The following is a 15,076-nucleotide window of genomic DNA, read 5'->3' as shown; positions in this document are numbered from 1 at the left end:
GCAGAGGATTTTTCCGTTTTTCCAGCTGAAAGTATATTTCCCGCCATAAATCTGTTCAAGATCAGCTGAAAGTATATTTCCTGCCATAAATCCGTTCAAGACGAACTTGACGATGATGGTATTTAAGTGCTTACAATGTGCCAAGCGCAGTACAGAGTGTTGGGGGTAAGTACAAGATAAATCAGGTTAGATACAGTTCCTGTCCCAAATGGGACTACGTAGCCGAAGTAGGAGGGAGAGCAGGTATTTACTCCCCATTTTACAGATGGGGAAATGGAGGCGCAGAGAAATTAAGTCACCAAGGTCACCCAGCAGGTATGCGACTTAATGGAAAGTCAATTTGTACTTTCAAGCGCTTAGTACAGTGCTCTGCACATAGTAAGCGCTCAATAAATACGATTGATTGATTGATTGACTGACTGAAAGAATCCGGTTCTGGGAGTTAAAGGATCTAGGTTCTAATCCCGGCTCCACCGGGTGCCTGCTGTGTGACTTTGGGCGGGCCACTTAATTTCTATGTGTCTCAGATGCCTAACCTGAAAATAGGGATTCAATACCTGTTCTTAGTGCTTAGTACAGTCCTTTGTGCACAGCAAGCACTCAATAAATACAATTAAATGAATGAACGTTCTCCCTCTTACGTAGATTTTTGAGCCCTATGTGTGACGGGAACTGCGTCTGACCTGATTATTTTGCCCAGCGCTACGAACAGCGCCTGACACACAGCATAGGCTTCACAACTGTCATTAATTTTTGTTACGATAATAATAATAATAATGGTATTTGTTAAGCGCTTACTATGTGCAAAGCACTGTTCTAAGCACTAGGGGAGGATACAAGGTGATCAGGTTGTCCCACGTGGGGCTCACAGTCTTAATCCCCATTTTACAGATGAGGGAACTGAGGCCCAGAGAAGTGAAGTGACTTGCCCAGAGTCACACAGCTGAGAATTGGCGGAGCCGTGATTTGAACCCATGACCTCTGACTCCGAAGCCCGGGCTCTTTCCACTGAGCCCCGCTGAAGCAGCATCATGGGTTCAAACCCCGGCTCCGCCAATTGTCGGCTGTGTGACTTTGGGCAAGTCACTTCACTTCGCCTCAGTTCCCTCATCTGTAACATGGGGGTCAATCAATCAATCGTATATATTGAGCGCTTCCTGTGTGCAGAGCACTGTACTAAGCGCTTGGGAAGTCCAAGTTGGCAACATATAGAGACAGTTCCTACCCAACAGTGGGCTCACAGTCTAAAAGGGGGGAGACAGAGAACAAAACCAAAAACATACTAACAAAATAAAATAAATAGAATAGATATGTACAAGTAAAATAAATAAATAAATAAATAGAGTAATAAATATGTACAAACATATATACACGTGGATGGTCTTATATGATATATATACCCATATATATATATATATATGTATATATGTATATATATATATGTATGTATGTATGTATATATATACCATATAAGACCATCCACCTGTATATATGTATATATGTTTGTACATATTTATTATTTATTTATATATATGTATATATACATACCCATATATATATGTGTGTATATATATACCATATAAGACCATCCACCTGTATATATGTATATATGTTTGTACATATTTATTACTCTATTTATTTTATATATACATATATATATGGGTATATATATATATATACCCATATATATATATATCTATATATATCTATATATATCTATCTATATATATAGAGATAGATAGATAGATAGATAGATATATGGGTATATATATACCCATATATATACGGGTGAAGACTGTGAGCCCGCCGAGGGACAACCTGATCACCTTGTAACCTCCCCTGCGCTAAGGACAGCGCTTTCCACGTAGTAAGTGCTTAATAAATGCCATTATTATTATTATTATTATTATTATTATTATTAAGTGGTGGATCTGGGGTTAGAAGCCAGGCCCTCTGATTTCCAGGCCCACGCTCTTTCCACTAGGCTACGTTGCTTTTTGCTTGATGTTAAATTCCAAATTGTACGCCACTCACGTTTCCTGAGTCCACCTCAGTAATCCTGGTGACATACGAGGCCTAGATGGATGGATGGAAAACACAAATTTCTCCCTCTCTAGTCTAAACCTTTTAACCAAACCAACTCAAGTAGCTTCAGGGAAATCCTCCGGATTTTAAGCAGTACGGAGGTGGTGAGAAAGGGGAGCTTGAGTCTCTAGTTGTATATATACATATATATATATATGTTTGTACATATTTATTACTCTATTTATTTATGTATTTATCTTACTTGTACATATCTATTCTATTTATTTTATTCTGTTAGTATATTTGGTTTTGTTCTCTGTCTCCCCCTTCTAGACTGTGAGCCCACTGTTGGGTAGGGACTGTCTCTATATGTTGCCAACTTGGACTTCCCAAGCGCTTAGTACAGTGCTCTGCACACAGTAAGCGCTCAATAAATACGATTGATTGATTGATTGATAGTTGCCCCTGGCAGCACGGCCTAATGCAGAAAGCATGCGGAGGCCTGAGAGTCGGAGGCTTTGGGTTCTTATCCTGGCCTGCTGTGTGACATCGGAGAAGTGACTCAGTTTCTCTGGGCTTGTTTCCTCAGCTGTAAAATGGGGATTACCTGTTCTCCCTCCTACATAATGTCAGCTCCGTATGGCCAGTGACTGACCTGGTTATTTCATATCTGTTTCAGAGAAACAACGTGGCTCAGTGGCTTGGGAGTCAGAGGTCATGGGTTCAAATCCCGGCTCCCCCAATTGTCAGCTGTGTGACTCGGGGCAAGTCGCTTCACTTCTCTGGGCCTCAGTTCCCTCATCTGGAAAATGGGGATGAGGACTGTGAGCCTCCCGTGGGACAACCTGATCACCTTGTTACCTCCCCAGCGCTTAGAACAGTGCTTTGCACATAGTAAGCGCTTAACAAATGCCACCATTGTTATTATATCTACCACGGTGTTTGGTACAGTGCTTGGCACAGAGTGAGAGCTAAACAAATACTATTATTCTTATTGCATATCGTAATAATAATCAACAATTCCACAGTTCATCTGTTCTAGGATTAATTTGCCTGCGGAATGGGCAGAACTGTTCAAAAATGAAAGAAAACGAACTAGTAGAAATCCAGGCTGTTGACAGAAGTGCAGCGAAGAGGGAGAAATCTGCAGTCCTTCTTTTTATCCTTTCAGTTGGCAGGTTCACCCCTTGCAGACGGGGGCCAAGGCAGACAGAATCCCACCTCAAAGTTCATCCCTGGAACGGGATAACAAGATGGCATCAGCGGAAGGGGAGTGGCATCTTGCCCTGGGAGAAGGCGAGGTAAAGTTTTCCTCACTGAGTGGGGGTCCTTCCTCTTGGAGACTCTCCTTTTCCGGTGATCAGTCTGAGGGGAGCCTGCGAACGGAACCAAGCAGCGTCAAGTTTTCTAAAAAGCAACAGGGCCAGCTTTTCACCGTGAGCACGGGGATCCAAAAGGGACGAGGATTTTAAAGGGGATGGGGATTGGGACAAACGTAAAAGAGTGAAAAAGGGCAGAGAGCCAAGTGGGGTCTTTTCCGACCAAATCTGCCTGGTGAGAGGGCTGGGATGAGCATGCCTGGGATTCTGGCTTTGGGATCACCGCCGTCCTCACCTGCCCATGCTGGGAAGATGGTATGAAGGGATACTTTTCCCGTCCTGGTTCACTCAGCTAATCCCAAGTGCTGGTTGACTTTAGATTTAGCCTGTTGAAGATCACAGGCTGGGAAACTCTCTGGCCTGAAGTCGTGACTTAATTCAATCCTTAAGATGCTCAGGAAATGCCAAGGCTCCCTCCAGCAGCGCGACTTGGTGGATAGAGCCTGGTTGTCGGAAGGAATTGGATTCGAATCCCGCCTCTTCCACGTCTGCAGTGTGACTTCGGGCAAGTTGCTTGACTTCTCTGGGCCTGCTGCCTCACTCATCATCATCATCATCATCATCAATCGCACTCATGTGTAATGAGTACTCATGAGTAATTACTCATGAGTAATTTTTTTCCTCTATTTATTTATTTATTTATTTTATTTGTACATATCTATTCTATTTATTTTATTTTGTTAGTATGTTTGGTTTTGTTCTCTGTCTCCCCCTTTTAGACTGTGAGCCCACTGTTGGGTAGGGACTGTCTCTATATGTTGCCAATTTGTACTTCCCAAGCGCTTAGTACAGTGCTCTGCACGTAGTAAGCGCTCAATAAATACGATTGATGATGATGATGATGATGTGGTTTTTCAAGCAATATTTCCATAAATCAATCAGTCGTCTTTATTGAGCGCTTACTGTGTGCAGAGCACTGCACTAAGCGCTTGGGAAGGCCAAGTTGGCAACATATAGAGACGGTCCCTACCCAACAGTGGGCTAATGTCATGTTGAAAATCTCAATCATTAGAATATTTAAGTGAATAAACCCCATCTGGGGCACATCTCCTACACCCTCCGCCGCTCGAGTGGAAATCTTTTTTTGTAGTTTTAGAGATCAAAGGCAGATCCTGACCGTAGGACAGGGCCAGCTGAAGTTGGTAATCAATCAATCAATCTATGGTATTTATTGAGCATTTACTGGGTGCAGAGCACCTGTATATATGTATATATGTTTGTACATATTTATTACTCTATTTATTTTACTTGTACATATCTATTCTATTTATTTCGTTTTGTTAGTATGTTTGGTTTTGTTCTCTGTCTCCCCCTTTTAGACTGGGAGCCCACTGTTGGGTAGGGACTGTCTCTCTATGTTGCCAACTTGGACTTCCCAAGCGCTTAGTCCAGTGCTCTGCACACAGTAAGCGCTCAATAAATACGATTGATGATGATGACCGTCTCTCTATGTTGCCAACTTGGACTTCCCAAGCGCTTAGTCCAGTGCTCTGCACACAGTAAGCGCTCAATAAATACGATTGATGATGATGACTGTCTCTCTATGTTGCCAACTTGGACTTCCCAAGCGCTTAGTCCAGTGCTCTGCACACAGTAAGCGCTCAATAAATACAATTGAATGAATGAATGAGTGATTTTAACACAGATTGACAGAGTAATTTGAAATCATAAAGCCAATTTGGCCCTGAGTGGCTCCAAACCCCTAGCTCCTTGTGGCCGGGGGAATGCCGTCTCCCGGTCTGCCGTGTTTTGGGGTCTGTCTCCCCCTTCTAGACTGTGAGCCCGTTGTTGGGGAGGGACCGTCTCTATACGTTGCCGATTTGTACTTCCCAAGCGCTTAGTCCAGTGCTCTGCACACGGTAAGCGCTCAATAAATACGATTGAATGAATTCTGGCCAGTAGAAAGGGCTTTAGCAGTCAGCCAGCTGGTTGTCTGACTCCAGGGCCTGTGCTCTTACCATCGAGCCACGCTGCTTCTCGTCGTAAGTGCTTAACAAATACCATTTAAGGGGAAGCAGTGTGGTTCACTGGAAAGAGCCCGGGCTTTGGAGTCAGAGGTCATGGGTTCAAATCCCGGCTCTGCCAACGGTCAGCTGTGTGACTTTGGGCAAGTCACTTAACTTCTCTGGGCCTCAGTTCCCTCATCTGTAAAATGGGGATTAAGACTGTGAGCCCTCCGTGGGACAACCTGATCACCTTGTAACCTCCCCAGCGCTTAGAACAGTGCTTTGCACATAGTAAGCGCTTAATAAATGCCATTATTATTATTTTAAAAAAAAAAAAAAATTTGTAGCTCCTGCCAGTTATGGAGTCACGGAGCCATCGTGGCCAAGCGGAAAGAGCATAGAACCAGGAGGCTGTGTGACCTTGGGCAGGTTATAAGCACTCTGGGCCTCAGTTTCCTCATCTGTAAAATGGGGTTAAAAATACCTGCCTCTTCACTTCTTAGAGTGTGAGTCCCTTGTGAAACAGGGCCAATGCCCACTGTATCTCATGTTTACTCCAGCACTTAGCATACACTTAATAAAAGTTATTAAAAATGAAAAGAGACTCATTTCCTGCTAATCCCCTCGCCTTAGAGCCTGGAGAGGAGAGGAGCTGGAGAGGTTCTAAGGTGATCAGGTTGTCCCACGGGGGGCTTGCAGTCTTCATCCCCATTTTACAGATGAGGTAACTGTAAAGTTAATAATAATAATGGCATTTATTAAGCGCTTACTATGTGCAAAGCACTGTTCTAAGCTCTGGGGAGGTTACAAGGTGAACAGGTTGTCCCACGGGGGGCTCACAGTCTTCATTGCTATTTTACAGATGAGGGAACTGAGGCCCAGAGAAGTGAAGTGACTTGCCCAAAGTCACACAGCTGACAATTGGCAGTGCCGGAATTTGAACCCACGACCTCTGACTCCAAAGCCCGGGCTCCTTCCACTGAGCCACGCCGCTTCTCTTTGCTGTAAGCACACTGTGGGCAGGAAACATATCTACCCACTCTATTGTGCCGCACAGTGCTCTGCCCACAGTAAGCGCTCAGGAAATACCGTCGATTGATACAGCTCCCGAGGGATTCCACAGTACCGTACCGGGAAGCTGTGAAGGATTTCCGGGATGGGGCCGCTGGAGTTGGAGGACACCGACCTTATCACCTTGTAACCTTCCCAGCACTTAGAACAGTGCTTTGCACATAGTAAGCGCTTAATAAATGCCATTATTATTATTATTATTAATTATTATCTCTCTCCTCCCCGCCAGGACCGTTACCTGCAGGCAGAGTCGCTTCCTCAGGGAACTCTGGATCTCCAAGTTCATCTTGCAGATGTCGTCGGAGTTCGGCCCGAGCACGTCCGCCTCACACATCTTTCTGTTTACCTGAGAGGGAGGTCCGGGAGCTGTGGGCCGAGGGGCGGCCTCCTAGTTCTCGGAGCCGGGGGCCGCTTATTTTGTTAATATATTTTGTCGTCCGTCCCCCCCCTTCTAGACTGTGAGCCCGCCGTTGGGTAGGGACCGTCTCTAGATGTTGCCGACTTGGACTTCCCAAGTGCTTAGTCAATCAATCAATCAATCAATCAATCAATAGTATTTATTGAGCGCTTACTGTGTGCAGAGCACTGGACTTTTTTTTTTTTACTCTATTGATTTATTTGTACCTATCTATTCTATTTATTTTATTTTGTTAGTATGTTTGGTTTTGTTCTCTGTCTCCCCCTTTTAGACTGTGAGCCCACTGTTGGGTAGGGACTGTCTCTAGATGTCGCCAATTTGGACTTCCCAAGCGCTTAGTACAGTGCTCTGCACATAGTAAGCGCTCAATAAATACAATTGATGATGATGATGATGATGATGATGATGATGAGACACAGAACAGAACCAAACATACTAACAAAATAGAGTCCTCTGCACACAGTAAGCGCTCAATAAATACGATTGAATGGATGTGGAAGGCCGGGTGGGAGGGGGCCGCCTTCCCCTTGACACCCACCTCGGTGAGGAGGTCCAGGAGGTCGCGGTGAGGCGGCGCAGCCAGGAGCACCTCCACCACAGTCTGGATGAAGTCCGACCCCTGCTCGTCCCTGTACGCCACGCAGCCTGCACCACAAACAAGAGGCCGGTCGGCGGGAAGGTGCCATGGGCTGGGAAGAGGGATTCCTGGGTTCTGGGGAGGGGGCAGGACCCGAGGAGGGAGCAGGCAAGGATAATAATAAAATAATAAGAAGAAGAATGATGGCATTTATTAAGCGCTTACTATGTACAAAGCACCGTTCTCAGCGCTGGGGAGGTTACAAGGTGATCAGGTTGTCCCACGGGGGGCTCCCAGTCTTCATCCCCATTTGACAGATGAGGCCCAGAGAAGTGAAGCGACTTGCCCGAAGTCACACGGCTGACAGGTGGCGGAGCCGGGATTTGAACCCATGACCTCTGACTCCAAAGCCCGGGCTCTTTCCACTGAGCCACGCTGATCCGCTCAGGCATCACGCCGGCTCTTCGTCCTCCCCTCCTCGTGAGGTTGGGACCACCCTGCGTGGCCAGACCTGCCCCAGAGGCCCCGCTAATCTGGGGGTGCCTCGGAGCCCTGGGTGGGGGATGACTGTCCAGTCACAGGAGTCTTCTTCGAGCCCTTGAGCCACCCCTTACCAAGGATGCCCATCCCCTAGGGAAGGGGCAGGGGAGACCCCTGGAAGGTCACCACAGGAAGCCTTTGCCCCTCTCCCGGCCCCCCCATAGGCCCAGGTTTAAGGACGGAGGCCCCCTCATCATCATCATCAATCGTATTTATTGAGCACTTACTATGTGCAGAACACTGTACTAAGCGCTTGGGAAGTACAAATTGGCAACACCCATCATACCATCGGCGGCGGCGTAGACTCTCAGTGTGTCCGCTTGGTCCAGGCCCTTGAGAAGCCTCATCTTGGGGGAGACGTCTGAGGATGGAGTGCTTGCTGAGGTTACCGTCGCCATGGCAACCCACTCCCGTCTGTCTTTCCAGCGGCCCCCATCTCCCCAGCATTGCCGAGCCTGCTCCCTCCACTCACACTGGCCTTCTCCTTCTCCTGTTCCCCACCATCACTCCAGTCCCTTCCTCAACCTCTCTCCCTTCCACCTTTTAAGCCCACATCCACCAAGAGCCTGCCCTGCCCTAGAAATGGGAGGATGGGGTCCCGGCCTACAGGAATAAAATACATTTCTGGGGTGGGGGGACAAGGGTCTCCTCTGGTTTGAGGCTCTGGGGGTTCTTGGGGAGAGGGAGGGGATGTGATGGAGGTTTGAGGCTCTGGGGATTCTTGGGGAGAGGGAGGGAATGTGATGGACAGAGGTGAAAGAGCTGAAAAGGGGGACAGAGGAGCCCCCAGGAGTCCAGAGCAGATGGAAACAGGCTGAAATAACACACCATGGGGCAACAAGGGTCTGCTTCCAGAACATAAGGAGGGATGGCTGTTCTCTACCTCCGCGGAGAGTGGGGCAGGAGGGATGGGATCGGACATGTGGAGGCTGAGATGGGCCTGGAAGGATTTGGGGGAGAGGGGGCTGAGATGGGCAGTAGCGGGTCCAGAGGCCTCCCTTTCCCCAGAGAGATCTGAGAACAGGAGCGAACCCTGACCCTCTGGGCTGGGGAGGGGGGAAATGACAAGAGGGCTTCCTAGCAGGAGAAATCTCAGGGCCCTGGGACCGAGGGTGCTGGCATCGAAGACCTACCCCTGACGTCGCCGTAGACTCGAAGGATGTCCGCGTGGGAGGGGATGGCTGGGGGCCCTCGCAGCCAGCGCCTCAGCCAGGGGAAACCTGGAGCTCCAGCTCCCGAATCTCTCTGCCCTAAGGAGAAAGAGCCTGCTGGAAACACGCAACAAGCCCAGCCAAGAAAAATGGAGAGCTGGAGGTGGAGAGGCAGAATAATAATAATGATAATGATGGTATTTGTTAAGCACTTCCTATGTGGAAAGAACCGTTCTAAGCACTGGGGAGGTTCCAAGGTGATCAGGTTGTCCCACGGGGGGCTCACAGTTTTAATCCCCATTTTACAGGTGAGGGAACTGACTGAGGCATGGAGAATAATAATAGAGAAGCAGCGTGGCTCAGTGAAAAGAGTGCGGGCTTTGGACTCAGAGGCCATGGGTTCGAATCCCGACTCCGCCACATGCCTGCTGTGTGATCTTGGGCAAGTCACTTAACTTCTCTGGGCCTCAGTTACCTCATCTGTAAAATGGGGATTAGGACCGTGAGCCCCACCTGGGACAACCTGATCACCCTGTATCCCCCCCCAGCGCTTAGAACAGTGCACATAGCGAGCGCTTAACAAATGCCAATTATTATTATTAATAATAATAAAAATAATGACGGTATTTGTTAAGCACTTACTATGCGCAAAGCACCGTTCTAAGCACTGGAAGGATACAAGGTGAAAGTCCCACAGCTGACAGTTGGCGGAGCCGGGATTCGAACCCCTGACCTCTGACTCCAAAGCGCGGGCTCTTTCCACCGAGCCACGCCGCTTCTCATCCCAAAAGGTGAGAATTGGGGGTGTTCATCCCACACTCACCGCCCCGGCAGCTCTGAAGCAGGAACAGCTTGACGCCGCCACTTAGGGCCCGGCAAGGTAGCAGCTCTGCAATCAGATCTTCTGGCTCTACCTCCTGCCCGTCGGCCCCTAGCAGCCTCCCCCCTCGCCCACCGTGGGCCATGAAGGTGACCAGGGCACAGCTCACCGGGGCCCCACGGCCATCCAACTTGGCCCGGAACTGGGCCATCTCATCCCGAAAATCCTGGAGGGGGAGGAGAAAGGAGACGCGACAAGCACCTAATTCAGTTGGGGCGAATTAGACGGTGGGAGAACGAGTCCGTGGGCCTCCCGTCATCACCAATACTAGGTTCTCACAATCTCCTGGAAAGTTCTCCCTCTTGTCTAACCTCCATCCCTCCTGCTGCCAAATAATCTGTTGCTAGCTGAAGACTTCTCTCTGTCCAATTCGTGTTATCTTTCATCCCGGCTTGGGCCCTGGGCCTTTCAGTATGGATTACTAAAGCGGACGCACACTAGAAAGAGTCAATGAGGTTCTAGGTGATGGGGAGGGAAATTAGGTCAGTGAAGTCGGGGGATTTGAGAAAGGAAGCTGTTGCTCATCCTCAAAGGGACACTTCTCTTCCTGAGATCTTCAAGCGAGACCCGATCCCCCGGGGGCTGTGAACCCTCTCCGAGCCTACAAGCACCCGGGACCATGTCTAGCCAAGCCCGTCCTGACCAAAGAGGGTGGGCCCTGAGGCGATGGTAGGGGCGGGCGACAGCCGGGAGAGGGGCACTGAGGCCGCTTCAGCTTCTTGTATGGAAACGGGGCTGACTTTATACCTGGAAAGAACTTCGGGGTGGTGAGAGTTGTGGAGCCCCAGAAACGATGACCATATGTGACTGTGGATTGACATGACCCTGGCCTGAGCTAGTCCACCTGGAAGTTCACTGTTGACGGCACTACCATCCTTCCCGTCTCACAAGCCCGCAACCTTGGTGTCATCCTCGACTCCGCCCTCTCGTTCACCCCTCACTCACGTCCAAGCCGTCACCAAAACCTGCCGGTCTCACCTCCGCGACATCGCCAAGATCCGCCCTTTCCACTCCATCCAAACCGCTACCCTGCTCGTTCAAGCTCTCGTCCTATCCCGTCTGGATTACTGTATCAGCCTCCTCCCTGATCTCCCATCCTCCTGTCTCTCCCCACTTCAATCCATACTTCACGCCGCTGCCCGGATTGTCTTTGTCCAGAAATGCTCTGGGCATGTTACTGCCCTCCTCAAAAATCTCCAGTAGCTACCAATCAACCTATGCATCAGGCAGAAACTCCTCACCCTCGCATTCAAGGCTGTCCATCCCCTCGCCCCCTCCTACCTCACTTCCCTTCTCTCCTTCTCCAGCCCACCCTGCACCCTCCGCTCCTCTGCCGCTAACCTCCTCACCGTGCCTCGTTCTCGCCTGTCCCGCCATCGACCCCCAGCCCACGTCATCCCCCCGGGCCTGGAATGCCCCCAATCCCTCTGCCCATCCGCCAAGCACGCTCTCTTCCTTCCTTCAAGGCCCTACTGAGAGCTCACCTACTCCAGGAGGCCTTCCCACACTGAGCCCCCTCCTTCCTCTCCCCCTCCTCCCCCTCTCCATCCCCTCTGCCTTACCTCCTTCCCTTCCCCACAGCACCTGTATATATGTTTGTACGTATTTATTACCCTATTCTTTCATTTATTTTACTTGTACATATTTATTCTACTTATTTTATTTTGTTAATATGTTTGGTTTTGTTGTCTGTCTCCCCCTCCTAGACTGTGAGCCCACTGTTGGGTAGGGACCGTCTCTAGATGTTGCCAACTTGGACTTCCCAAGCGCTCAGTCCAGTGCTCTGCACACAGTAAGCGCTCAATAAATACGATTGAATGAACGAATGAATGAAGTTCAGGGACTTAACCTATTGTGGCTTCAAGGGAGCCACCCACCTGATCCCAGCCTTCCTGCAACTCCCACCCAGGGGCTCAGCTGTTGCTTGACAGGAAGAACGGAAATGGCCTTGGGGAGCAGCAGCTGTAGAGACCCCTCACCTGGGCGGTGGGATCCCTCCTCACGCTGCTCTCGAAGCCCAGAGTCCGGCACAATCTCTCCAGGGCCTCCACGTCCCGCTCGGCTCCAGCCCGGTCCCGAAAGACGCAGAGGGTCAGGGCCACCCGAGCCCCGGACATGTCGTACTCTTCTTGGGGGGCTGAGAGACAGGAGGAGATAGATGAGAGGGGGGGCCTAACTCGCCCCTCCTGACTTCCCTTTCTCCCGTCCCAGCCCCCGAATCCCCTCGCCCGCTGACGGCCCGCTCCTCCCAGCCGTCCCCGGCTAGGCCCGGGTCCTACCTGGGCCTCCTCCCCGGTTGGACGTGCATGGCTCACTGTCACCTCCGGTCACCTCCACGTCCCTCCTCCCCAGGCACAGCATCCCCCGCAGGGAACTCCGAAAGGCCGGACAGCTCTTCCCGGGGGGAGCGGTCTCTCCAATCACACCGCCGACGGCCTGGGAAGTTCAAAAGCCGGGGGTGGGCAATCTCAGAAGGGATACTGCTTCGCGGAAACCCAGGAATCTCGGCCACCGGACTAAACCGGCACTGGACCGAGAGTTGGGATGAAAGGGATGAGGACTAAGGAAGCCAGGGAACAGGAAGTTGTACTGTGACTCCTGTGGTCTGTAAGCTCCTTGTGGGCAGGGAACGCGTCTACCAACTTTATTAATAATAATAATTTCTAGACTGTGAGCCCGCTGTTGGGTAGGGACCGTCTCTATATTTTGCCAACTTGTTCTTCCCAAGCACTTGGTACAGTGCTCTGCACACAGTAAGCGCTCAATCAATTCATTGATTCATTCATTCAATCGTATTTACTGTGTGCAGAGCACTGTACTAAGCGCTTGGGAAGTACAAGTTGGCAACACATAGAGACAGTCTATAGACAGTCTCTATGTGTTGCCAACTTGTACTTCCCAAGCGCTTAGTACAGTGCTCTGCACACAGTAAGCGCTCAATAAATACGATTGATTACATAGAGACGGTCCCTACCCAACAGTGGGCTCAATAAATACGATTGAATGAATGAATGAATAACAATAATAACAATAATGGCATTTATTAAGCACTTACTATGTGCAAAGCACTGTTCTAAGCGCTGGGGAGGTTACAAGGTGACCAGGTTGTCCCACGGGGGGCTCACAGTCTTCATCCCCATTTTACAGATGAGGTCACTGAGGCCCAGAGAAGTGAAGTGACTTGCCCAAAGTCACACAGCTGACAATTGGCGGAGCCGGGATTTGAACCCATGACCTCTGCCTCCAAAGCCCGGGCTCTTTCCACTGAGCCACGCTGCTTCCCCAACGTTTTGTACTCTCCTGAGTGCTTAGTTCAGTGTTCTGCATGCAGTAAGCGCTCAATAAAGCCCATGGATTGTTCGATTGACATCATAAGTTCCGTCTTCTGACCAGTTGGGATTGGTTGAAGTTGGACCATTCATTCATTCATTCAATCGTCTTTATTGAGCGCTTACTGGTAACATCTCTGGGCCTCAGTTACCTCATCTGTAAAATGGGGATTAAGACGGTGAGCCCCCCGTGGGACAACCTGATCACCTTGTAACCTTCCCAGCGCTTAGAACAGCGCTTTGCACATAGTAAGTGCTTAATAAATGCCATTATTATTATTATTATTATTATTATTATTATTATATCCCACCCCAACCTCCAGCAGCCCGCACGGGCCTCCGACCTGGGTAAGCAGCTCCAGCAGGGCCTGGTGAGGAGAGTGGGTGCAGAGCTCAGCCAGGGTTGGCAGAAAGTCACTGGCCCCTGTGCCAACGACAGGCAGGATCCGCTGAGCGGGAGAGGCGAGAGGGGCCCCTGGCTTCATCATCATCATCATCAACATCAATCATATTTATTGAGCGCTTACTATGTGCAGAGCACTGTACTAAGCGCTTGGGAAGTACAAACTGGCAACATATAGAGACAGTCCCTACCCAACAGTGGGCTCCCAGTCTAAAAGGGGGAGACAGAGAACAGAACCAAACAGACTAACAAAATAAAATAAATAGAATAGATAGGTACAAGTAAAATAAATAAATAGAGTAATAAATATGTACAAACATATATCCATATATACAGGCGCTGTGGGGAAGGGAAGGAGGTAAGGTGGGGGGGATGGAGAGGGGGACGAAGGGGAGAGGAAGGAAGGGGCTCAGTCTGGGAAGGCCTCCTGGAGGAGGTGAGCTCTCAGCAGGGCCTTGAAGGGAGGAAGAGAGCTAGCTTGGCGGATGGGCAGAGGGAGGGCATTCCGGGCCCGGGGGATGACGTGGGCCAGGGGCCAGGGGCTTGGGAGCAGGGACTTGGATTTTCCTGGGAATTCTCTCCTTCAGCTCCACCTCCCTCAGACCCAAATCCCCGTGACCCCATCCTCCTTTCAGGGCCAGGCGTCCGGGCCCACTCACCGCCCCGGCAGCCCGGCAGCAGGAACACCTTGGCTTTGCCCCTCAGGGCCCGGCAGGAGCTCAGCTCTCTAATCAGCTCCTCCGGTTCCACCTCCCGCCCGTCGGCCCCCAGCAGTCGCCCCCGTCGCCCCCAGGATGCCAAGAAGGTGACCAGGACACAGCTCACGGGAGCCCCGAGGGAGTCCAGCTGATCCCGGAACTTGACCACCTCGTCTCGGAAATCCTGGTCGCGGTGGGGCGGGAGAGAGGGGAGGACGATTTAGGAGTCGGTGGTGGCCAGGCGTGGGCCCTGAGAGGAGAGCAGGAGGCCCAAGAAGCTGATTGGGGTCACAGACAGGAGGGCAAGACGAGGGGGTCACTCACCTGGGCCGTGGCCCTCGTCCTCATCCGACCGAGGAAGCCCAGGGCCCGGTGCAACCGATCCAGGGCAGCCGGCTCCGGCTCGGCCCCGGCTAGAGCTCCGCACAGGGTCAGGGCCACCCGAGCCCCGGTCGTATCATACGTCCCCTGGATAAAACAGAGACGGACGGCTACCTGGTGGGGGGCACCAGGCTTCTGCAGGCGTTATGGGGGTCACGAGCTGGAAACCGACACGTCGGGGCCGAGCCTCTTCCTACCTTTCTCATGAGACGGTCGTGGACTCGGGCTCGCTCCACCGCCACCTGCAAGGAGCCGGCCACCAGGAAGGCCATGAGTAT

At 50.5% G+C, this 15,076-nt stretch overlaps 1 protein-coding gene across 1 annotated transcript; it reads right to left on the bottom strand.

Moving 5' to 3' along the window:
* Positions 1 to 2,977: 2,977 nt before the first annotated feature.
* LOC119934022 (putative caspase-16) lies at positions 2,978 to 14,814 on the bottom strand. Its single transcript, XM_038753368.1, has 10 exons — positions 14,742 to 14,814; positions 12,267 to 12,423; positions 11,967 to 12,124; positions 9,931 to 10,153; positions 9,064 to 9,206; positions 8,243 to 8,288; positions 7,378 to 7,484; positions 6,660 to 6,767; positions 3,343 to 3,401; positions 2,978 to 3,260 (listed from the first exon to the last, which is right to left on the bottom strand). Exons 1-10 carry the CDS (start codon positions 14,763 to 14,765, stop codon positions 3,248 to 3,250), a joined length of 1,038 nt encoding a protein of 345 aa, XP_038609296.1. The 5' UTR covers positions 14,766 to 14,814; the 3' UTR covers positions 2,978 to 3,247.
* Between the last annotated feature and the right edge of the window lie 262 nt (positions 14,815 to 15,076).

Source organism: Tachyglossus aculeatus, chromosome 11, assembly GCF_015852505.1.
Source record: "Tachyglossus aculeatus isolate mTacAcu1 chromosome 11, mTacAcu1.pri, whole genome shotgun sequence".
Lineage (NCBI taxonomy): Eukaryota > Metazoa > Chordata > Mammalia > Monotremata > Tachyglossidae > Tachyglossus > Tachyglossus aculeatus.
The sequence above is the reverse complement of the archived record's forward strand: the minus strand, read 5'-3'. Positions and strand labels throughout refer to the sequence as shown.

Coding starts and splice junctions, on each gene's coding strand:
- LOC119934022 (XM_038753368.1), bottom strand. CDS start 14,765: ATGAGGACGAGGGCCACGGCCCAG. Junction 10,154..11,966: donor GGAGGGATCCCACCGCCCAG/GTGAGGGGTCTC, acceptor CTCCCCCTCCAG/GATTTTCGGGATGAGATGGC. Junction 6,768..7,377: donor TCCTGGACCTCCTCACCGAG/GTGGGTGTCAAG, acceptor CCTCCCTCTCAG/GTAAACAGAAAGATGTGTGA.